Below are 25,771 nucleotides of genomic sequence, written 5' to 3' on the forward strand. Positions count from 1 at the left end.
CCAAGTTAATGTATGTTTTGCAATGCCATGTCTGTCACAACCAAAATTTCTTTTTAACATGTTAAAGGTAATAGATGATAACTAAAATCTACAGACTGTCAAAACAAAAGGTTACCCAAGTAAATTACAACTTTACACCATGCTTAATCATGGTATTCATTCAAATATGATAATTTCCAAGGAATTCTCTTCCTAAAAACCTGTCTAGCTATCTGTCAACACTGATCCCATTTCCATTTATATGGGGGTGTTCAGTTGAATACAAGCAAGCATTTTTTGTGGGAATTACATTTTCAAAACTGGGTTCTCCAAACCAAATCCTACAATGGCAACGGATATATATACCTGATTCACTAGAACAGTCTTGCTAGCCCATCACAATATTTCAAACTGGATTTAAAGATATGCCAACGTCAGTCACTCACCCAGTGTAATTGGCACAGTACTTCATTTCATGCAATCCCACTTGGTCAAGGGCACATGCATACAAGTCAACAACATGGCCATTTTCAGAAACCCTCTTAGCAAGTGCCTCATAAAATTTGATGGCTTTCTTCATATACTGACAGCTGTCCTGGTAAAAAAAAAAAAAATATTAGTTACATCATCTAAAGAGAATGGGAAACCAGGTAAGATATTACAAGCCTATGAACAAATGTAATGAGAAACTTTCCTTATTTTATGGGTGATGTGATCATAAGTTTCATTACAAGACAAGGGAGGCATGATGTCTCAAACGTTCAAAAATAAAATCAAATTTTAGACACAAAACTGTGATGTAGTATGCCAAACCATAAGAACCAAAAAATATGCATAGCTTACCACTTAAACTGTATCAAAAGGCTAAAACAAAAAACTAAAGTTAATGAAACAAAGTAATAACTTGAAAAGTCAGCTCTCAGTATATATAACTAATGACCAACATTCATTAACTCAACAGTTCCACCCAAAAAAAGAGGCACCATTTGGCTTACATTACAATCTGATTATATTTCAGTTGTTTATAAATGATGTTCACAATCAAATTATTTAAAAATAAGTGGGTGAGAGAACTGAAGCATTTCTCATAGGTCCAAAGGTCACAACAGAGAAATGTTTCATTCATCAAAACTGCCTTTCCTAGTAAGGCTACAAGAAAGGATTCACTAGCAAATATTACTGAAACATAACATAAAAGACAAATGGTTTCTACCTATCAATCTATCTATATCTCTGATGCCCTTCCCTCTGAGAACTCCCATCAAGGGGTGGTCATGGCAAAAAGTCTCCACTTACCCCTGCCCTATATGCCTCCCTCGCATACACCATTCCATGCATTCTTTCACAATTTCTCTCCCTCCATTATTCCTCCACTCACACCAACCCCTTTAACTGTACTAACATACATTCTCCTTGTAAAGTCCCAGTCTTGCATTCTTTCCACATGCTCAAACAAACTCAAAAGTATTACACTTCACCCATTCTACCACTCCACAATTCACTCCCTTTGCATTCCCTGCCATACCACATCTCTCATACACACTTTCATTTCTCTCTTCATTCCATCTAGTCACACCACATGTTCTTCTCAAATGGCTCGTTTCCACAGCCTGGATTCTTGACCTCGGAGGCTCATTCCATGCCCATGTTTCTGTTGCATAGGTCAAAGTTGGGAGGACTATGCAGTCACTTAATCCTCTCTTCACGTCCTAACTTACACTCTATCCTTCATTATTCTATCAAGGGACCCAATGACTCTTCTACCTTTACTACTCTCTCCCTTATCTCTCCTTCCAAATCACCACACTTAACCAAGACAGCTAATAGATACTTAAATTCTCTCAATTCTTCCAGTCTCTTTCCACCCATATCCAAAGCACAATTTAGTACACTTTCTCATTTCACTCTATGGTTTTACAAAATCAATACTTTCACTCTGTTTCCTTTCACACACCATTACGTTACTTTTACTCTCAATACACTTTCTAATCCATCTACCCTCCACCTTACACATGCAACCCCTGTAAATGCCAGCAATGTATCCCTAAATACATCCTATTCCTCATCAACTCCCTTTACTTCATTTATTCTAACGTTTTGCCATTCTTCACTCAGTCTCTCCTGGTATTTCTTCATAAAAGTCTCTTTTCTTAGCTCTCTTGCTCTCATCACTCTTTTCTCACCAACACTGTTTCCTCTTTACCAAAAACCTCTACAAATCTTCACCCTCGCCTCCACAAGAGTGATCAGACATCCCACCAGCTGCCCCTCTCAGCGTATTTACATCCAAAAGTCTCCCTTTTACATGTCTATGAATTAATGTGTAATCCAATTTTGCATGCTGACCATCTCACCCACTCACATACATACTCTTGTGTATACCTCTCATTTTAAACCAGTATTCCCAATCATCGATCCTTTTCTGCACAAAACTCCTAAAGCTGTTTACCCTTGCCATTCACAATACTGAATACAGTATTCGCTCTAATCATATCCTCAAGTGCCACATTACTCACCTCTGCATTCTAATCATCCATCACCAATACCTAGTCTCATACATCAAAACTGGTGACACTCACCAAGCTGCTCCCAAAACACTTCCCTCTCATGACAGTTCATCTCATGGCCAGTTGCATGAGCACTAATAATAATCACTTATCTCTCGCCATCCACTTTCAATTTTATATCACTATATCATTATCTATATCAATCAAGAACGTACTTCCTTAAGCTCCATCACCCACACCCACAACTCCTGCTTCAGCTGAAGTGTTACCCTTCCTCAGCTCTTGTCCTCTTACAAACCCCTGACTAGTACTAAGACACTCCCAAATCATTCTTCCCCTTTACCCTAGAGCTTGTATTCAGAGGCAAAACATCCAAGTTTCTTTCCTCAAACATACTACATATCTCTCCTCTTTTCTCATCTTGGTTACATCCACACACAATTAGACACACCAGCCAGAGCATTCAAGGAGGATAAGCACTCCCTGCTTGGCTACTTCTTTTGTGCCTTCTTTTAGAAACAAATACAAAAGGGGGGTCATACCCCTTGCTCTTGCCCCTTATAGCTCTCTTTTACACCAAGCAAGGAATATGAAGGTAGAATTCTGTCTATCTATTCTATCTATATCTCTGATGACTGTTTCAAGTGGAACTCCATCAAAGGGGAGGCCACGCCAACAGAGTCTCCATTACTAAAGAACTCCAATGCCACTGAGACTTGGTGCCTCATCCTTAATAGGCCAATGGCACAGGGCAAATCTAGCCCAGTGTTTGCAGAGGCTCCTATCTAAAGTTTCTAATGGTTACTTCTACCTAATGTTCTTACCCACTACTTTTATCTAATGTTTTTACCTAATGCTCCGGCCTAATGTTTCTGTATATTACTTCTATCTACTGCTCCTACCATTTTGCTAAAAGACAAGTGCTAGCACATAGCGCTCACCACACGAAAATCTAGTTACGAAGAATGAGTTGAGTTAAATGTTTTAAAGTGTTACATACAGAATGCCAGTAGTCCACATGTTAGTGAGGCAGAAAGAAAAGACAGCTACCTGGGTCAGAGGAGTAAAACTTGACAACCACTGAAGTGCTGGCTCACTAAGCAGATATCACTAACCCTCCTGATATCCAGGCAGGTAGTACTGGTAATATACCTCCCTGATCATTGGCTGCCTACCAACGACTACCTACAAAAATTCTTTCTCCTCTATATTCTTTATCTCTCTTTGCCCATGTTCCTTAACCCCTTCTTTACATGGATGTGAATATCACGATATAGCATGAATGGCTACTGCGCAAACATTTTTGATAACTATCTCAAGCTAAATCATGACCCTAATGTATCTATGTATTAATTTGAGAGCATGCCTAAATAAAAAGAGTACAAAAAATATGTCTCCTTAAACATACCTTTTCAATGTCATGATGAGAGCGAATAGGTTTACGAAGATCATCATCCACTACCATTCCTGGGCCATAAGAACAAGCACCACCAAGGAACGTCAAAATCCGGGCACCAGTATTTGGGTAACATGCCTGGGGAATATTTGTTTTAGTGACAGACATTGGTACATTTACATCTAATGCAGTTTATATTACCTATCTTGAATTTCAAGTTAGCAACTTAAACAAACTAGTCCTGTATTTCTAATCTTACAGGGGATCACCTAAATGTGTCTTGTGGGACTTCAGCCCCATGTCCTTTCCTACCTTGTGTTTTAGTGAAACTTAAGCTAAGGAAGGTTGATTGGACATTAGGTTAAGTCACAGAGATATTTCTCATTGACATGAGAGTAAGAGTGATGCTGTGGAAAAAGCCGATACAACTAACAATAGCATATATATGTCAAGAGGTTACATGTGGGAAAAATGCAAGATGAATATCTTAGGCAAGAACAATTTCCTGATTTTTTTTTTTTTTTAATAATGCTTCATCCATGAAATTTTACTTGTTGAACAAATCCTATTACTTGCTTATGGTATGGATATTGTATGTCTGGCAGTATGATATAGTCTACAGAGTCAGGTAACTGATATGCTGCCTCAGTTGCACCATGGTGTTGAGAGTGAAAGTTCGCAATATTTGCTTGCTATCCTCTTTTGTGATATTTTTACCATATCTCTTCCAGGCAATATTTTTCCTCAACCATTAATTAACTATGGGTCTCGCTAATCTATGAAAACCAGTGAGGCAACTAATAACCTGATGGGGATGGTTTTTTTGACACCAAATTTTATCAGGCTGATGGTAACTTTATTGGTCTTCCCAGGTCAACTAGACAAATTTTTCTGGGGAATAATGACATTAGAAGGAAGAAAAAAGTTTCTGAGAAGAACTTGGCTCTGCTAGTTTGTTTTGAAATCTTGTGTGTACTTGTATGTTTACACATTTTCTTGCTTCCAAACAAAAACGCAGGTCTTTTCTTCCTGGGATGATTCCTATGGTTGGTTACTAGAAGAAAAATGTCACCTATCATCACTAAACACAACACAGTCAGCTAAAGTTGTATCCCTCTATTCTCAATGCAATAAGGTAACTGAGGCATGTCATCTGACCTCTATGACTTAGCATGCTGCCAGATCTCCATTATCTTAAGCAAGTAATAGCATATAAAACCCCACACATTAAAGCCTTGTTCTATGTGGTTATCAAATCATATTTGCAGACACCTTAAGTATGTGCTGCTATAGAGGCGACTAAAAATAAGGTAAAAAACACCAAATGGAGAGGCATATGGAAGATTAGGAGGTTCTGTAAAATCTACTATGAAGGAGTCAGGACATGAATGTCATGGGATAAGATACTAAAAGAAGAGAAAGAATGAAATGGCGGGAGACATGGTTCAACAGTAGATGCCATTAAGCAAGGAACAAACATCACTGTAGCCAGCCAACAATAAATAGAGAAGAGCAAGCAAGAAATGAATACTACAAGGCAAGGTAGGAGGAACACCTTAAGATATATTCATTTATTTATTATACTTTGTCGCTGTCTCCCGCATTAGAGGGATAGCGCACGGAAACAGATGAAAGAATGGCCCAACCCACCCACATACACATGTATTCCTATGAGTCCACGGGGAATATCTTGATCATGTGCAAAATTGTGATCCTTTCCATATACATGTATATACATACACGATATATATGACACAAAAATACAGTCTACCACCAATCATCCAATCCTCAAAAAACTTCCTTTCAATGGATGGCCATGACAGGAAAACCAGTATCATACAATACAGTATCAATAAACTAGTACTGTACTGAGCTACATATAAATAAAACATTATCATATAAAACACATAACTATACATAAAAGAAAAAAAACAATCTCAGTGCACATCAGTGTGACAGCATGGGTGACATGGGTGTCTGGTACCACTGTCAAGTTCTCTCCCACACACACTGGTGGTAGCAATTTTGGAGTGGCATTCATTTCAAATTCTCAAGGGGTGTCATTAAACAATGCAGCAGTAGAAATTTTTTTCACCACCATGGAGGAAAGTCAAACATTGAGTCTAATATCACTGGATATTCATCTGACTGCAGTCAAAAAGCATATCCAAAAGGTTAAAAGAGATAATAGAGCCTCTCATCTACATTCCTTCCCATCTTTATGAAATGCAAAAAAAAGCCTCCATGTGATGCAAAAGTTAGTGTTTCAAGATCAGACCATGCCCTTCACAGCAACTTCGTATGATAAAGTTCTTTAAAAAGGACCAAAGCATAAAATGGTAAGTACATTAGCACAGACTTCAGGACCCATCCCAAATGAAAAGCAACAAACAAAAGGACTCTGCCATCTGTGAAGGACCCAAGTACCCACCAACTTCCCTGAATCTGAGAAAGACAGTACAATATATTAATGGAAGTCTGTCCTCTCCTCTACCAGCTGCTTTGAACTCCCAAGGGCTGTTTGGTCACCAAGTTTTTCTATCTAAGTATCAGACAGAGACACTTATCCATGTTAGGTCTTTCTCAAACTCTTGTTATTTAACCGATAGTTAAGAAACATACATTAGACTCCTTAGCATCCATAAATGAAAGGATTGATGCTGTAGCAGATAATGTAATGTGAGTACCTGTATAAATGGAGATTCTCCTTGTGTCTGGAGTGTTTCCTCACATGTTCTTGGTATTCAATTAGCTACAGTAGTCATCATATTTATTTATCTATCATACTTAATCACTGTTTCCTGCATCAGCGAGGTAACTCCAGGAAACAGACGAAGAATGGCCCAACCACTCATACACACTCATGTGCACATATATACAATGCTTGTGGGGCCTGGATGTGGATAGGAAGCTGCGGTTTCAGTGTATTACCCATGACTGCTAGAGAGAGTGATAACGATTGTGGCATTTTTGTCTGTTTTCCTGGAGCTGCCTTGCTGAAGCAGGGGACAGCGATGCTATTTTCCTGTGGGGCAGGGTAGCAACAGGAATGGAAGAGGGCAAGCAAGTATGAATATGTACATGTGTATATATGTAATGTCTGCGTATGTGCACGTATATGAATGTATACGATATATATATGCATGTATATGTGCATATGTGGGCATTTATGTATATATGTGTGTATACAAGTGGATGGGCCATTCTTCGTCTGTTTCCTGGCACTACCTCACTGATGCAGGAAAGTGATTATGTACAATTAAAAAAATATGAATAGAATACATTGTATATTTATCATACTTAATCACTGATTCCTGTGTCTGTGTGGTAGTGCAAGGAAACAGATGAAGAATGATCCAACTACTCATTTACACATATATGATTCGGGAGAGAAACTGCAAGAAGCTGGTGACTGAGTTTGGTTAAGAGTGTGAAAGAAGAAAGCTGAGAGTAAATGTGAATAAGAGCAAGGTTATTAGGTACAGTAAGGTTGAGGGACAAGTCAATTGGGAGGTAAGTTTGAATGGAGAAAAACTAGAGGAAATGAAGTGTTTTAGATATCTGGGAGTGGATCTGGCAGCGGATGGAACCAAGGAAGCGGAAGTGAATCATAGGGTGGGGGAGGGGGCAAAAGTTCTGGGAGCGTTGAAGAATGTGGTGAAGTCGAGAATGTTATCTCAGAAAGCAGAAATGGGTATGTTTGAAGGAATAGTGGTTCCAACAGTGATATATGGTTGCGAGGCATGGGCTATAGATAGAGTTGTGCAAAGGAGGGTGGATGTGCTGGAAATGAGATGTTTGAGGACAATATGTAATGCGAGGTGGTTTGATCGAGTAAGTAATGAAAGGGTAAGAGAGATGTGTGGTAATAAAAAGAGTGTGGTTGAGAGAGCAGAAGAGGGTGTTTTGAAATGGTTTGGGATAGGGATAGGGAAGAGAGAGAATACTTCCTACGTATTCCCTGTATTTCGTAGAAGGCAACTAAAAGGGGAGGGAGCAGGTGGCTGGAAATCCTCTCCTCCCGTCTTTAAATTTTCCAAAAAAGGGAACAGAAAAGGGGGGCCAAGTTCTTAACGCTATCTTGCTAATGCAGGAAATGGTGAATATCTATGAAAAAAAATATATCAGTCTTTTGGAAGTTATGAACATCCGAGGTGTTGCAGATCACACAGGCCTTCAACTTGTATTAATAGGATCAGTGACTGGTACCAAGTATCAATAATTTTGGAAATGTTGATATATTTTCATTATACTTAATCACCGTTTCCCCAGTCAATGAGGAAGTGCAAGGAAACAGACGAAGAATGACCCATACACTCATATACACATACTCATACAAACGCCCACACATGCATATATACATACATATACATATCAACATATACACATACATATACATAAACAGACTTACATATATACACATGAACATATTCATACTTGCTTGCCTTCATCCATTCCTGGCACTCCCTGCCCCACAGGAAACAGCAACACTACCCCCTGCTTCAGCAAGGTAGTGCCAGGAAAAGAGACAAAAAATGTCACATTCGTTCACATTCAATCTCAAGCTGTTATGCATAATGCACCAAAACCACAGCTCCCCATTCACATCCAGGCCCCACAAACATTATCATGGTTTACCCATGACATTTCACATGCCCTGGTTCAGTCCACTGACAGTATGTCTACCCTGGTATATCACAACATTCCAGTTCACTGTATTCCTTGCACGCCTCTCACCCTATTGCATATTCAGGCCCCGATCACTCAAAATCTCTTTCTCTCTATCTTTCCACCTGCAATTTGATCTTGCTTCTCCTTGCTCCCTCCACCTCTGACACATATATCCTCTTCGTCAATCTTTCCTCACTCATTCTCCTGCTCTCTCAACCATATTCTTTTTATTACCATACATCCCTCTTACCCTTTCATTACTTACTCAATCAAACCACCTCACACCACATACTGTCCTCAAACATTTCAATACCAACACATCCATCCTCTGCCATACAACCCTATCTATAGCCCATGCCTCGCAACCATATAATATTATTGGACTGCTATTTATTCAAATATACCCATTTTTGCCCTCTGAGATAATGTTCTCTCCACAAATTCTTCATCGCTCCCAGAATCTTTCACCCCTCCCCCACCCTATGAGTCACTTCAACTTCCATGGTTCCATTCACTGATAAGTCCACTCCCAGAGATCTAATATACTTCCCTTCCTCCATTTTTTTCTCAATTCAAACTTACATCCCAATTAACTTGTCCCACAACCCTGCTGAACCTAACACCCTTGCTCTTATTCATACTTACTATCAAATTTCTCCTTTCACATACTTTTCCAAACTCAATCACCAACTTCTGCACTTTCTCAATCGAATCAGCCAACAATACTATATCACCGGTGAACAAACTGACTCCCCAGGCACTCATTCCCAACAGACCGCATATTTGTCCCTCTCTCCAAAACGTTTGCATTTACCTCCCTAACCACCCCATCATAAGCAAATTAAACCACCATGGAGACATCACACACCCCTGCCACAGACAGACCTTCACTGGGAACCAATCACTCTCCTCTCTTCCTGCTCATACACATAACGTACACTCTTGAAAAAACTTCTCACCGCTTCTAGTAGCTTACCTCCCACACCAAATACTCTTAATGCCTTCCACAAAGCATCTCTATCAACCCTTATCATATGCCTTCTCCAGATCCATAAATGTGAGATACAAATCCGTCTGTGTTTCTAAGCATTTCTCACACACATTCTTCAAAGCAAACATCTGATCCACACATCCTCTACCACTTCTAAAACCATACTGCTCCTCCCCATTCTGATACTCTGTACATGTCTTCACCCTCTCAGCCAATACCCTCACATACATCTCTTCAGGAATACTCAACAAACTTATGCCTCTGTAGTTTGAACGCTCAACTTTATCCCCTTTGCCTTACTACAATGATACTATTCATGCATTCTGCCAATCCTCAGGCACTTCACCATGATCTATACATACAATGAATATCATTACCGACCAATCAACAACACAGTCACCCCCTACAATAGGTAGAAACATTAGGTAGAAGTAATAGGTAGGAGCTTTACACTGAAAAAGTTATTAGGAACATTAGGCAGGAGACTCTGCAAACAGTGCTAGACTTGCCCTGTGCCAGTGGCCTACTATGGGTGAGGCACTAAAGGCTACGAAGCGGCACTGGCATTTTTTTTAATAACGGAGACCCTGTTACTGAGGCCACCCCTTTGAGGAAGTTCCAACTGGTATATATAGATAGCCAGTTAGGATTATTGAAGCCAGCAAGCCACAGCCAGCCTGCTTCATGTTCTGAAGAGTAATGAAGTCCATCTGGGGGATGACCAGGGTACAATTATGTCATCACCGAGAGATGACTGTAGCCTGGCAGAGTGCAGACCTAGGCTGAATCATTCTTTTAACCACCTATCAGGGGGTTAACAATGAAAGAAAGGCATTTACCACACCAATAAGATAGGAGGTCAAGACCTTTCTAACACCTGGAGATTTGAGATATTCTTTATGGCTTAAGGGTCAAACTAAACTGAAAACAGTGAAAAATAATCATCTGAAAACTTACCAGTATCTTGATATCTAACAACTGTATTCAACTAAAATATAAAGGACAATCCTATATTTACCTCTAATAAACCAATTGCAATAGACAAAGCAGCCCCTGTGGCTCGCAAAGGGCGTTTACCAGTCATGACTGGCCAAGGATCACGATGCAAATCTGACAGAATATCCTGCAACATAATCTCACACTCTTGAACTGGCTGAAGGAACCTGTTGTTCATTTGACCAGCCTGAGGTGCAGGTGCTGCTTGACCTGGCATCTGAAAGATCCAAAAATAGTTTTCATAAATACAATCATATACAGAAATTTGACAAAATGCAAGTGCATCAATGACCTTCCCTAATTTCCCATTTACTAATTTTTGTAAATTTCCATGAATCACTATTTTCATTCTTCCATACCTTTAAATAAGGAAAGCATTACCAGAAAATGATGCCTCCAGTGAACTCATTTCTGATAAACTTCTCTTATATGGAAGGTTATGTTCAGGACCCTATTCTCCACACTCAATTTCAAAGTGACAGAGCAAACATAATAAGAAAAATACTGATCAATTATGTGAGACTACAAATAGATACTCACCAATATAGGCAGCCATTTATGCACCATTAGACAGGATGTGGGGCAAGTGTGGAGCACTCATTAATTGATCAGGGTTATCAGTAGGCAGCAGCAGCATCATACCAAACAAAAATGGGGGATGTTGCAATGAACTTCATACGTCAAAAGGCACTAATGTGCTCGCATGTATACTGATGTAACAAGAGCAGGTTTCAAATAGCAGACCGGTGTGTTAGCACAAGCAGTGGAGGTGCTGAGACCACTTGGTGTTGGGAAGACCTTGAAATAGAGTTAAGGTGGACTGCTTTGAAATGTGCAGCTTCTCTCTGTAAACCTAGTAGTTACTAGAGGGGGATGTTAAACCCCTCCCACTACAGAATCCATATTTGCTATTCTAAACCAGCCAGTTGGCTAGCATAAATAAGTGAACCAAACCCTTCATGGTCAGCTGGTTTTGACACCATTTTGCTCTCCTTACTTTTGTCAACTCCATTAAGTCCTCCACAGAAATATCCTGTTCATGGAATACAAAACACATACTCCTCTATCTCCTTGAACCCAACATTTTGACCAAGGCTAACTATTCTATCCACTTGAGTCGTTTACATATGTCACAGCCTATGAAATGAAGACATCTGGTTTGAAGTTACTAAAGCATCTTGCAAACAGTCCTAATAACCTCTCCATCTGCTCTATCCAAGGTTATCTCACTGCACATTAAGTCTCCTGATAGTGAAGTAAACTGACACTGAGTTTTTCATCTTTTTGGCATTCCATCTTACTGACCACTCGCTGGACTTGCTAATGTTACAGAATAAACCAATCACTGTGGGCCAGTTACCATTCTAGTCATCCAAGTTTCTGAAAAATGGCAATGAGCATTATGTTCTTAGATTTCTTTGTGGGGTTCTTGCTAGGAAGATACACTTGTATGACACTTGGAGGGGATGCCATTATCCAAAACAGCACTGCCTAGAACAATGGGTTAAACAACAGCATCAAAGCAAACACCATGTTTGAAGAGGCACGTGGCATTGGTAGCATGCATGCCAAAGGCTTCACATAATTCACCTTGAGACCCACAATCATACACAGTACCAGAACATAGAATGAGACATAACCAATACATGCATCATTTTCTTACTCAACTGTATCTGCAAACAATGTGCCACATATGGTGAAGTTTTGGTGGTAAAATCATTTAAATTACATCTAATAATTTCATAAACAGCTTGTTTAAAGATATGAAAGAGTGAACTATTATCTATCACCAAAAAATGCAATAGTCCTTTTAAACAAAAACCAGTTATAGACCCACAACTTGACTGAACTTAAAAATCAACATGAAACTTAAAAGAGAAAATGGTGAGGCTAAGATAATGTTTCAATTATTTTCCAATTGAATGGGCAAATCTAAAATAAGCAACAATCATTATAATACATTCTGTAATTACATTTTCTTTTAATTCTCACATTATCCCACCATAAGCTTGCAAAGACATGCATCCTGGTATATTGAGACATTGATGAGAACTGTTAATTATGCATTTATCAAAATATACCTGGGTTTGCGCTGCAGTCTTTAATCCTACTCCCAAATACTCTTGTACTGTCTTTGCAGTTTGGTCCTTCCCACCAGGGAAGACATACTGTTTCCTCATCACTTCATTTGCTAAGACATGAACCTGTAATGTTAAAGGACTGACATTAGTCTCTTCTTTCAGATCTATAAATAATATTGCACAATAACTCAATAGAGAGATCAAATAACACAGTTTACTTTCTTGTAAACAAGCTATTAACAGCAGATGTTCAAAAAAATGACAAAACTATATATGCTTAACAGTAAAAGCTTACACAAGAGCTAGTTCACAAGTAGAAATGGGACCGATTGCTCAAAAAAGCACATCTCAAACTCTTTTATAGGATTAGAGTGGAAAGAACTTTCTTGCTTTACTAGGGGTGCATTCCAAGAAAAGTGTTGAAAGCAGAACCTAAAGTAAACAACCTTTAATGCTGCACAAAGGGAGATGTAATCCAGACCCTGTTCATGTCTAATACTATAAACTGCTTTTTCACAAACTGACAAAGTAAACACAAATAAAACATCAACATTCAGTAATATAATTAAAAACAAAGCTTACAGCAAATAACTGTCACTAAACAGGCTGCTTTCCTATGTACACCAGAAGACAGTGGTGTAGAATGAGGTGGTCAAACACTGCACAATGGGGTGATACAAACACATCTCCTACTTTGTTCCAGGTGTTCAACTCTTACACTTCTTCATGGAAGGGGTAAGTCCCTTGAGAAGATTACTACTTTTTTTTTTTTTTTTTTTTTTGAGAGAGAGAGAGAGAGAGAGAGAGAGAGCTTTTTCAGCAAACAACTCCACATGCTCTTCATAACTTCCATTTATAATAATGAATACCCCAAGGGCACCAATCATGCCCTCAACTAACATTACTTACCTCTGCATTTAAATCACCCATCACTGATATCAAGTCTCTTACACCAAAACTGCTGACACACTTAGCTATTGCCAAAACACTTGCCTCTCATGATCTTTCTTCTCATGGCCAAGTGCATATGTACCAATGATCATCAATTTCTCCCCACCCACTATCAGTTTTACCCACATCAATCTAGAATTTATTTCCTTACCCTCTATCACACACTCACACAAATCTTGCTTCAGGAATGTGCTACTCCTTGCTTAGCTCTTGTCCTCTCACCAATCCCTGACTTTACTCCCAAGACATTTCCAAAGCATTCTTTGCCTTTACCCTCAAGCTTCCTTTCACTCAGAGCCAGAACATTCAGGTTTCTATCCTCAAACATAATACCTATCTCTCATCTCTTCTCATCTTCGTTACATCCACACACATGAGCCTTCGAGGAGGACGAGCACTTCTCACTTGGCTCTTGGCTAATTCTGTTTCCTCTTTTAGAAACTCAAATACGTGAAGAAGAGCAGTTCCAGCCCCCTGCTCCCTCTCCCTTAAGTCATCTTCCACAACATGCAGGGAATACAAAAGTAAAATTCTTTCTCCCCTACCTTAGGGATAAATATATATTACATATATATATTTCAACCCTGTAGAAAGGGAGCTGTGGTTTCGGTGTATTACACATGACAGCTAGAGTCTGAGTGTGGACGAATTTGGCCTTGGTTGTCCTTTCCTAGCGCTACCTTGCGTGCACATGAGGGGAGGGGGGGGGTGTCATTTCATGTGTGACGGGGTGGCGGCCTCTGACACATATATCCTCTTTGTCAATCTTTCCTCACTCATTCTCTCCATGTGACCAAACCATTTCAATACACCCTCTTACCTTTCATTACTTACTCGATCAAACCACCTCACACCACATATTGTCCTCAGACATCTCGTTTCCGACACATCCACGCTCCTCCGCACAACCCTATTATAGCCCATGCCTCGGAACCAATATGCCTTCCAACATACCCATTTATGCTTTCCGAGATAAAGTTCTCACCCTCAACACATTCTTCAACGCTCCCAGAACCCTCGCCCCCACCCCCACCCTGTGACTCGCTTCTGCTTCCATGGTTCCATCCACTGGTAAATCCACTCCCAGATATCTAAAACACTTCACTTCCTCCAGTTTTTCCTCCATTCAAGCTTACCTCCCACTTGACTTGTTCCTCAACCCTACTGTACCTAATAACCTTGCTCTTATTCACATCTATTCTCAGCTTTCTTCTTTCACACATTTTACTGAACTCAGTCACCAGCTTCTGCAGTTTCTCACATGAATCAGCCACCAGCGCTGCATTATCAGCGAACAACAACTGACTCGCTTCCCAGGCTCTCTCATCCACAACAGACTGCATACTTGCCATTCTCTCCAAAACTCTTGCATTCACCACCCTAACAAACCCATTCATAAACAAATTAAACAACCATGGAGACATCACACACCCCTGCCGCAAACCAACATTCACTGGGAACCAATCACTTTCCTTTCTTCCTACTCGTAGACATGCTTAACATCCTCGATAAAAACTGTCCACCATATACTCTCAATCCCTTCCACAAATCATCTCTATCAACTTTATCATATGCCATCTCCAGATTCATAAATGCTACATACAAATCCATTTGCTTTTCTAAGTATTTCTCACATACATTCTTCAAAGCATACACCTGATCCACACATCCTCTACCACTTCTGAAACCACACTGCTCTTCCCTAATCTGATGCTCTGTACATGCCTTCACCCTCTCAATCAATACCCTCCCATACAATTTCCCAGGAATACTCAACAAACTTATACCTATGTAATTTGAACACTCACCTTTATCTCCTTTGCCTTTATAACATGGCACTATGCATGCATTCCACCAATACACTGAATATTCTCACCAACCAGTCAACAACATAGTCACCCCCCTTTTTCAATAAATTCCAAACCCACTACCTCGCTGGCTTTCATCTTCCGCAAAACTTTCACTACCTGTTCTCTGTTTACCAAACCATTCTCCCTGACCCTCTCATTTCGCACACCACCTCAACCAAAACACCCTATATCTGCCATTCTATCACCAAACACATTCAACAAACCTTCAAAATACTCACTCCATCTCCCTCTCACTTCACCACTACTTGTTATTACCTCCCCATTAGCCCCCTTCACCGATGTTCCCATTTGTTCTCTTGTTATTTACTTCCTTCCAAAACATCTTTTTATTCTCCCTAAAATTTAATGATACTCTCTCACCCCAACTCTCATTTGCCCTCTTTTTCACCCCTTGCACCTTTCTCTTGACCTTCTGCCTCTTTCTTTCATACATCTCCCAGTCAACTGCACTATTTCCCTGCAAAAAATCATACAAGCGCCTCTCTCTCTTTCACTAACAATCTTACTTCTTCATCCCACCACTCACTACCCTTTCTAATCTGCCCACCTCTCATCTTTCTCATGCCACAGGCATCTTTTGTGCAAGCCATCACCAGTTCCCTAAATACATCCCATTCCTTCCCCACTCCCCTTACGTCATTTGCTCTAAACTTTTCCATTCTGCACTCAATCTCTCCTGGTACTTCCTCACACAAGTCTCCTTTCCAAGCTCACTTACTCTCACAACTCTCTTCACACTAACATTCTCTCTTCTTTTCTGAAAACCTTTACAAATCTTTACCTTCGCCTCCACAAGATGACGATCAAACATACATCCAGTTGCCCCTCTCAGCACATTAACATCCAAAAGTCTCTCTTTCATGTGCCTATCAATTAAAGTGTAATCCAATAATGCTCTCTGGCCATCTCTCCTACTTACATATGTATACTTATGTATATCTCTTTTTAAACCAGGTATTCCCAATCACCAGTCCTTTTTCAGCACACAAAGCTACAAACTCTTCCCCATTTCCATTCACAACACTGAACACCCCATGTACACCAATCATACCCTCAACTGCCACATTACTCACCTTTGCATTCAAATCACCCATCACTATAACCTAGTCTCATGCATCAAAGCTGCTCCCAAAACACTTGCCTCACATGTTCTTTCTTCTCATGACCAGGTGCATAGGCACCAATAATCACCCATCTTGAGGACAGTATGTGGTGCGAGGTGGTTTGAGTGAGTAAGTAATGAAAGGGTAAGAGATGTGTGGTAATAAAAAGAGTGTGGTAGAGAAAACAGAAGATGGTGTATTGAAATGGTTTGGTCACATGGAGAGAATGAGTGAGGAAAGAGGGGGGTGTCATTTTATGTGTGGCGGGGTGGCGGCAGGAATGGATGAAGGCTGGATGTATGAATTATGTACATGTGCATATATGTATATGTCTGTGTATGTATATGTATATGTGGCGACGGGAATAAATAAGGGCAGACAGTATGAATTATGTACATGTGTATATTTGTATATGCCTGTGAGTGTATATATATGCATACGTTGAGATGCATAGGTATGTATATGTGTGTGTGTGGACATGTATGTATATACATGTGTATGCGGGTGGGTTGGGCCATTCTTTCGTCTGTTTCCTTGCGCTACCTCGCTAATGTGGGAGACAGTGAAGAAGTATAATAAAATAAATAAATACATTGAAATGTATAGGTATGCATGTGTGTGTGTGTGTGTGTGTGGGCATTTATATATATACATGTGTATGTGGAAGGGGTGGGCCATTCTTTCGTCTGTTTCCTTGTGTTACCTAATAAATATAAAATAATATTTATCTTCTATTATACTTAATTGTCATCTCCTGCATTAGTGAGGTAGCACAGGGAAACAGACAAAAGGATGGCCCAACCAACCCACATACACATGTATATACATATAAGCCCACACTGCACATATACATACATACATTTCAATGTATACATACATATACACACACAGACATATACATATATACACATGTACATAATTCATACTTGCTGCCTTCATCCATTCCTGTCACCATCCCAGCCACACATGAAATAGTATCCCCCCCCTTCCCAGGCAAGGTAGTGCCAGGAAAAGACAAAAAAGGACACATTCGTTCACACTCAGTCTCTAGCTCTCATGTGTAATGCACCAAAACCACAGCTCCCTTTCCACATCCAGGCCCTACAAAACTTTTCATGGTTTACCTGACGCTTCACATGCCCTGTTTAAATCCACTGACAGCAGGTCAACCCTGTATACCACATCGTTCCAATTCACTCTATACCTCACACGCCTTTCACCCTCCTGTATGCTCAGGCCCTGATCACTCAAAATCTTTTTCACTCCATCCTTCCAGCTCCAATTTGGTCTACCGCTTCTCCTTGTTCCCTCCACCTCTGACACATATATCCTCTTTGTCAATCTTTCCTCACTCATTCTCTCCATATGTCTAAACTATTTCAGCTAACCCTCTTCTGCTCTCTCAACCACACTCTTTCTATTACCACACATCTCTCTTACCCTTTCATTACTTACTCGATCAAACCACCTCACACCACATATTGTCCTTAAACATTTCATTTCTAGCACATCCACCCTCCTCCTCACAACCCTATCTACAGCCTATGTCTCGCAACCATATAATATTGCTTGAAATACCATTCCTTCAAACATACCCATTTTTGCTCTCTAAGATAACATTCTTTGCACACAATTTTCATTGCTCCCAGAATCTTTGCCCCCTTCCCCATCTTATGAATCATTTCAGCTTCCATGGTTCCATTCACTGCCAAATCTACTCCCAGATATCTAAAACACTTCGCTTCCTACAATTTTTCTCTTTCAAACTTACATCCCAGCTAACTTGTCCCTTAACCTTACTCTTATTCACATTTACTCTCAACTTTCTCCTTTTACACACTTTTCCAAACTCAGTCACCAACTTCTGCAGTTTCTCACTTGAATCAGCCACTAGAGCTGTATCACTGGCAAACAACAACTGACTCACTTCCTAGGTTCTCTCACCCCCAACAGACTGCATACTCACACCTTTTTCCAAAACTCTATCATTTACCTCCCCAACCACCCCATCCATAAACAAATCAAACCATGGTGATATCACACACCCCTGCTGCAGACTGACCTTCACTGGGAACCAAACATCCTCCTCTCTTTCTACTCATACATATGCCTTAGAAACTTGATAAAAACTTCTCGCTGCCTCTAGCAGTTTACCTCACACACCATATATTCTTAAGACCTTCCTGAATGTATCTCTATCAATCCTATCATATGCCTTCTCCAGATTCATAAATGCCACATACAAATCCATCTGTTTTTCTAAGTATTTCTCACACACAGGTACCCATTCTATAGACCAATCCCTATGGGAGAATGAATAACTGGGTAGACTGTGAACGGACTGCCTTATCCAGGATTGGAACCTATGTGCCTGACCCTGGGCGGCCCATGAATGCATCACAGGCAGCAACGCTAACTGCTACACTACATCTCACTTATTCTCTCCCTATTTCCAGACCATTTCAGTACACCCTCCTCACCTCTCTCAACCACAATCTACTTTTTATCACACCCTTTGCCTTACTACTTATCAGGGGCTGTCAGACATGTCATCCACACTTCCTTCCACCCCCACTCAGATGTAAATTATGCCAAAATAAAGGCATTTACATAATTTTCAATGTAATTTCTATCAATCTAGAATGCTAATGTACTAGGAAGATTAGGCAAGAGCATTAAGTAGCAGTCAGTGGCAACATTGGGTAGGAGCCTCTGCAAACACTGATAAAGACCTGCCCAGTGCCAATGGTCTGTTAAGGGTGAAGCACAAAAGGATAAGAAGAGGCATTGGCGTTCACTGGTTAAGGAGACTATTTCCATGGCTACCCCCTCGAGGGAGTTCCAGTTGGGAACAAGCTTCAGAGGTACAGACAGATAGATAGCTCATCTATAATTGCAAAGTCTTTCATACTGTGACAGACTTTTTTGGTTGTTGACCACCATGAAAGGATTAATATATCTTTCACAATCATGAAAGCAAAAATGGCAATGCACAGAAAAAATTATCTTCATTACTTCATAACAGTTCAATACATTCTGTTATGAAATCTGAACTATTATAAAAGCAACCATGTACATCTCTGTCCTCCTAATTTTCATTAAATTCTGAATGCCAACTATGATAAACTTAATGATACCTCAAATTCAGGATGGGCACAGTAGAAATCTAAGTGTTATTGTCATACTGTGACATTTTGGCCAAAAAACTGTGCTTACTTTATCCAAAGCATTTCAATAAACAACTAACAATATAATCTATCCCAATAATATTTCAAGATAACATAAATCACAATTAACCTACATGGATGTGGCGACCAAAGGTGATAAGACCAACAAGTGCATTTGCTGGCATGAGAGACAGAGACATAGTTATAGACTCCTTCAGGGCTCCCAGCTCTTCTTCATCCACACAGGTGTCCACAACAAACAAGAAGATTGGAGGCATATTCTGCTGTCTCTGTAAAAGAACAATGAATTAAAAAAAGGAATCTATGATAAAACAAAATCTACAAATACATTTTTTGTTAACTACAATAAAATTGATAATTCATATAATGAGCTTTGGACCTCTGAAGTACTGTTCACCTTATCATTCATCATATCCTAACCAAATACAGCTTTTTTTAATGCTTGATTGCTTTTTCCCCTCATTTTTGAGATAAAACCAGGAACAGACAAAGAAAGGATGCATCCACTCACATCCATTCTCTATATGTCATGTGTAGTGCATCAAAACCACAGCTCCCTATCCACAACCAGACCCCACACCTTTTCATAGTTTACCACAAGTGCTTCATATGCCCTTTTTTATTCTACTGACAGTACATCAACCCCAGTATACCACATCATTCCAAATCACTATCCCACATCAAAATTTTGCCTTCCTCCACATTCAGCCCAATCGCTAACAGTCTTTTTCAATCAATCCTTCCATCTCCAATTTGGTCTCTCCATTCTCCTTAAGTCATCCATTTCTGAGACATACATCCTTTTTGTTAAGCTCTCCTCATTCATTCTCTTCATGAGTCCAAACCATTTCAGCTCACCTCTCCAGCTCTCTCAACTTCACTCTTTTTATCACTACATCACTCTCTTACTCTTTCATCACTTACTCTATCAAACCTCAGACCTCAAACCACTAATTGTCCTCAGACATTTCATTTCCAACACATACATCCTCCTCCACAGATCCTTATCTATAGCCCGTGACTTGCATCCATGTAATATTGTTATGACTATCTTCAAACATGCCCATTTTTGCCTTCCTATATAATGTTCTCTCTTTACACACAGTCTTCAGCTCCCCCAGAACCTTCACCCCTTCATACACCCTATGACTCACTTCCATGGTTCCATTCACTGCCATGCTTAAAATACTTCACTTCCTCCAAGTTTTCTCATTTCAAATGCACACTCAAACTAACATGTCCCTCAACTCTGCTAATCATACTAACCTTGCTTATATTCACATTTACTCTCAACTTCCTCTTTTTGCACAATTTTCCAAGCTCAATCACCAACTTCTGCAAGCCTCAAGTGAATCTGCCACCAGAGCTGTACCAACACCAAACAACAAGTGACTCACTTCCCAGGCCTCTCATTCCCCACAGATTGCATGCTCATCCCTCTCTCCAAGACCCTTTCATTTACCTTCCCCACAAACCCAACCATGGTGATATCACACAACCCTGCCAGAGCCACAGACCAACTTTCACTAGGAACCATTCAATATTCTCTCTTAATACATGTACACATGCCTTACATGCTTGATAAAAACTCTGCTTCTAACAGCATTCTTCCTAAAATGAATATTCTGAACACCTTTCACAAAGAATCTCTATCAAACTTATCATATGCATTCTACAGAAATATAAATGTCACATGCAAATACATCTGCTTCTCTGTGTTTTTCACATGCATTCTTGGAAGCAAACACCAGATCCACACATCCTCTACCACTTTTGAAACCAAAATGCCCCTCCCCAATCTGATGCTCCATACATGCCTTCAACCTCTCGGTTAATACCCTTCAAACAACTTACCATGTATCACTCAACAAACATATACCTGTGTAGTCTGAACGCACCATTATTCCCTTTGCCTTTATACATCATTATACATGCATCCTGCCAATCCTCAGGCACCTTACCATGACCAATATCATATTATTCATTATACTTAATCACTGTTTCCTGCGTAGTGAGGTAACACCAAGAAGCAGACGAAGAATGGCCCATCCACTCATATACACATTTTATTACATCATTATCATACTTAACCACCGTCTCCCGCATCAGCAAGGTAGCGCAAGGAAACAGACAAGGAATGGCCCTACCCTCATACACATATATATACGTAAACGCCCACACACACACACATATGAATATCAATGTATACATTTTATCGATTTATTTTATTATACTATGTCGCTGTTTCCCACGTTAGTGAGGTAGCGCAAGGGAACAGATGAAAGAATGGTCCAACACACCCACATACACATGCATATACATACACATCCATGTCCACACATGCACATATACATACCTAGACATTTCTACATATACATACATATATATACATACACAGACATACACATATATACACATGTACATAATTCATACTTGCCGCCTTTATTCATTCCCATCGCCACCCCGCTACAGATGAAATGACACTCCCCTCCCCCCGCACGCATACGAGGCAGCGCTAGGAAAAGACAACAAAGGCCACTTTCGTTCACACTCAGTCTCTAGCTGTCATGTATAATGCACCGAAACCACAGCTCCCTTTCCACATCCGGGCTCCACAAAACTTTCCATGGTTTACCCCAGCCACTTCACATGCCCTGGTTCAATCCACTGACAGCACATCGACCCCGGTATACTACATTGTTTCAATTCACTCTATTCCTTGCATGCCTTTCACCCTCCTGTATGTTCAAGCCCCGATCGGTCAAAATCTTTTTAACTCCATCCTTCCACCTCCAATTAGGTCTCCCGCTTCTCCTTCTTCCCTCCACCTGACACATATATCCTCTTTGTCAATCTTTCCTCACTCATTCTCTCCATGTGTCCAAACCATTCCAATACACCCTCTTCTGCTCTCTCAACCACACTTTTTATTTCCACGCATCTCTCTTACCCTTTCATTACTTACTCGATCAAACCACCTCACACCACATATTGCCCTCAATCACTTCATTTCCAACAAATCCACCTTCCTCTGCACGACCCTATCTATAGCCCATGCCCGATAACCATATAACATATGTATACATAAACGCCCATACACATATTAACATTTACATACATATACATACACAGAAGTCTGTTGGGGATGAGAGAGCTTGGGAAGTGAGTCAGTTGTTGTTCGCTGATGATACAGCGCTGGTGGCTGATTCATGTGAGAAACTGCAGAAGCTGGTGACTGAGTTTGGTAAAGTGTGTGGAAGAAGAAAGTTAAGAGTAAATGTGAATAAGAGCAAGGTTATTAGGTACAGTAGGGGTGAGGGTCAAGTCAATTGGGAGGTGAGTTTGAATGGAGAAAAACTGGAGGAAGTGAAGTGTTTTAGATATCTGGGAGTGGATCTGTCAGCGGATGGAACCATGGAAGCGGAAGTGGATCATAGGGTGGGGGAGGGGGCGAAAATTTTGGGAGCCTTGAAGAATGTGTGGAAGTCGAGAACATTATCTCGGAAAGCAAAAATGGGTATGTTTGAAGGAATAGTGGTTCCAACAATGTTGTATGGTTGCGAGGCGTGGGCTATGGATAGAGATGTGCGCAGGAGGATGGATGTGCTGGAAATGAGATGTTTGAGGAAAATGTGTGGTGTGAGGTGGTTTGATCGAGTAAGTAACGTAAGGGTAAGAGAGATGTGTGGAAATAAAAAGAGCGTGGTTGAGAGAGCAGAAGAGGGTGTTTTGAAATGGTTTGGGCACATGGAGAGAATGAGTGAGGAAAGATTGACCAAGAGGATATATGTGTTGGAGGTGGAGGGAACGAGGAGAGAGGGAGACCAAATTGGAGGTGGAAAGATGGAGTGAAAAAGATTTTGTGTGATCGGGGCCTGAACATGCAGGAGGGTGAAAGGAGGGCAAGGAATAGAGTGAATTGGAGCGATGTGGTATACAGGGGTTGACGTGCTGTCAGTGGATTGAATCAAGGCATGTGAAGCGTCTGGGGTAAACCATGGAAAGCTGTGTAGGTATGTATATTTGCGTGTGTGGACGTGTGTATGTACATGTGTATGGGGGGAGGGGGGGTTGGGCCATTTCTTTTGTCTGTTTCCTTGCGCTACCCCGCAAACGCGGGAGACAGCGACAAAGTATAAAAAAAAAAAAAAAAAAAAAAAAACATACACATATATACACATGTACCTATTTGTATTTGTCTGCCATCCTCCATTCCTGTCGCTACCCCGCCACACAGGAAATAGCAACGCTAGCCCTGCTTCAGCAAGGGTATATACAATGAAAATCCTTACCAACCAGTCAAGAACTCAGTCATTTCTTTTCTTAGTAAATTCAACTTCAGTACTATCTACTCCAGCTGGTTTCCCATAATTCATCTTATGTAAGGTTTTCACCACCTCTTCTCTCTTCACCAAAACACTCTCCATGATACTCTCACTTTGCATACCATCCCAACCCAAACACCCTATATGTGCCACCCTATCATCAAAATCATTCAACAGTCCAAAACATTCACTCCATCTCCTCCTCACTTCATCACTTCCTCTTCTGTCCCATTCACCAATGGTCCTATTCATCCTCTAGGTTTTTGCACATTATCAATCTCTTTCTAAAACATCTTATTCTCCCTGATGTTTACCGATACTAGATCACCCCAACTCTCATCTGCCCTTATTTTCAACCACTGCACCCACCTCTTGACCTTCTGCCACTTTCTCTTATACATCCCCAAAACACCTCCTTTCTCTTTAACTAGCAAATTTTTATCTTCATCCCACCTTTCATTACCTTCTCTTATCTGTCCAACTCCCACCTTTCGCATGCAACATGCATCTCTCGCACATGAAAGAACTGCTTCCCTAAATGCCTCCAAACCTTCACTCACTACCCTTGTTTCATTTACTCTCACCTTTTGCCATACTGCACTCAAGCTCTCCTTGTATCTTTATAACCTCATCATTTTTCCAAGTTCACTATCACCACTCTCTTCTCAGTGACATTGTTTTCTCTTTTCCAAAAAACCATAAAAATTTTCATCATTGCCCCTTAAAGAGAATGATCAGACATCCCACCAGCTGCCCCTCTCATTATAATCATGTCCAAAAGTCTCTCTTTTACAAGCCTATCAATTAATAAGTAAGCCAATAATGCCCACTGCCCAACTCTCATACTTACATAAGTATACCTATGCATGTCCCTCTTTTTAAACCAGGTATTCCCAATAACTGGTCCTTTTTCACCACACAACCCCACAATCTGTTCATCATTTTCATTCACAATACTGAATACTACATGCCCCCCAATTATACTCTCAACTACTACAATATTCACCTTCACATTCAAACCACCCATCATCCCAGTCTTTTACATCAAAACTGCTGAAACAGTCACTCAGTTGCTCCTAAAACACTTGCCTCTCCTGATCTTTCTTCTCTTAAATACATAAATGTCTGAAAAACAAAGTCCATGCTAAATTCCTCTCTGTTGATACTCCCTTACAAAAAATTATTGATCCTCCCTTACAAAAACTAATTTTTATCACTTAGAGTTGAGCTGTGAAAACATTTAATCATGATTAATCAGAAGAAATGAAGGATGACTACTTTCCTACCTGGCTAGCTACCAATATATTTCTTTCAGATCTTAAACTCAAGACTAACCTAAGGGAAGGAGTGAAAGTAACCTTGAAACTAACTTTCATTTATCCCCATTTAAGGAGCCATGTAACAGCAATAGAGCAATATACTAAAGACATTCTCACCATTGACATGTCAAGCATTACACTCCAATAAAAACATACGTAGAACATAAGGGGAAAGTAATAAACTATTTCCAAAGCTGTTTCATTTTACAGCAATAAGTCATGTCTAAAAATCTAACTGTCTATACTTGATACAGTCAAAGATAGAGAAGTAAACATACCAAAATGGAGGCACTAGTGGCAGATTTAAGTGTGAAACTGCACAAATTGGTGACTGAGTATGGAAGTGTGTGTGTAAGGAGAAAATTGAGAGTAAATGTGAATAAGAGGAGGGTT

The 25,771-nt window shown here is 40.2% G+C and overlaps 1 protein-coding gene across 4 annotated transcripts in view; it reads right to left on the reverse strand.

Annotated features, from left to right (window-relative positions):
• Sec23 (transport protein Sec23) overlaps positions 1–25,771 on the reverse strand; it is a 74,144-nt gene that overhangs the window by 26,945 nt on the left and 21,428 nt on the right. For all 4 annotated transcript variants that reach the window (XM_071686579.1, XM_071686578.1, XM_071686577.1 and 1 more), the window contains exons 5-9: positions 19,848–20,003; positions 12,622–12,744; positions 10,563–10,757; positions 3,895–4,020; positions 426–574 (exon numbers count right to left, since the gene is read on the reverse strand). In XM_071686579.1, the coding sequence (XP_071542680.1) occupies positions 426–574; positions 3,895–4,020; positions 10,563–10,757; positions 12,622–12,744; positions 19,848–20,003 (749 nt within the window). The remainder of the gene's footprint in view (positions 1–425; positions 575–3,894; positions 4,021–10,562; positions 10,758–12,621; positions 12,745–19,847; positions 20,004–25,771) is intronic.

This window comes from Panulirus ornatus, chromosome 42 (genome assembly GCF_036320965.1).
Source record: "Panulirus ornatus isolate Po-2019 chromosome 42, ASM3632096v1, whole genome shotgun sequence".
Taxonomy (NCBI): Eukaryota; Metazoa; Arthropoda; class Malacostraca; order Decapoda; family Palinuridae; genus Panulirus; species Panulirus ornatus.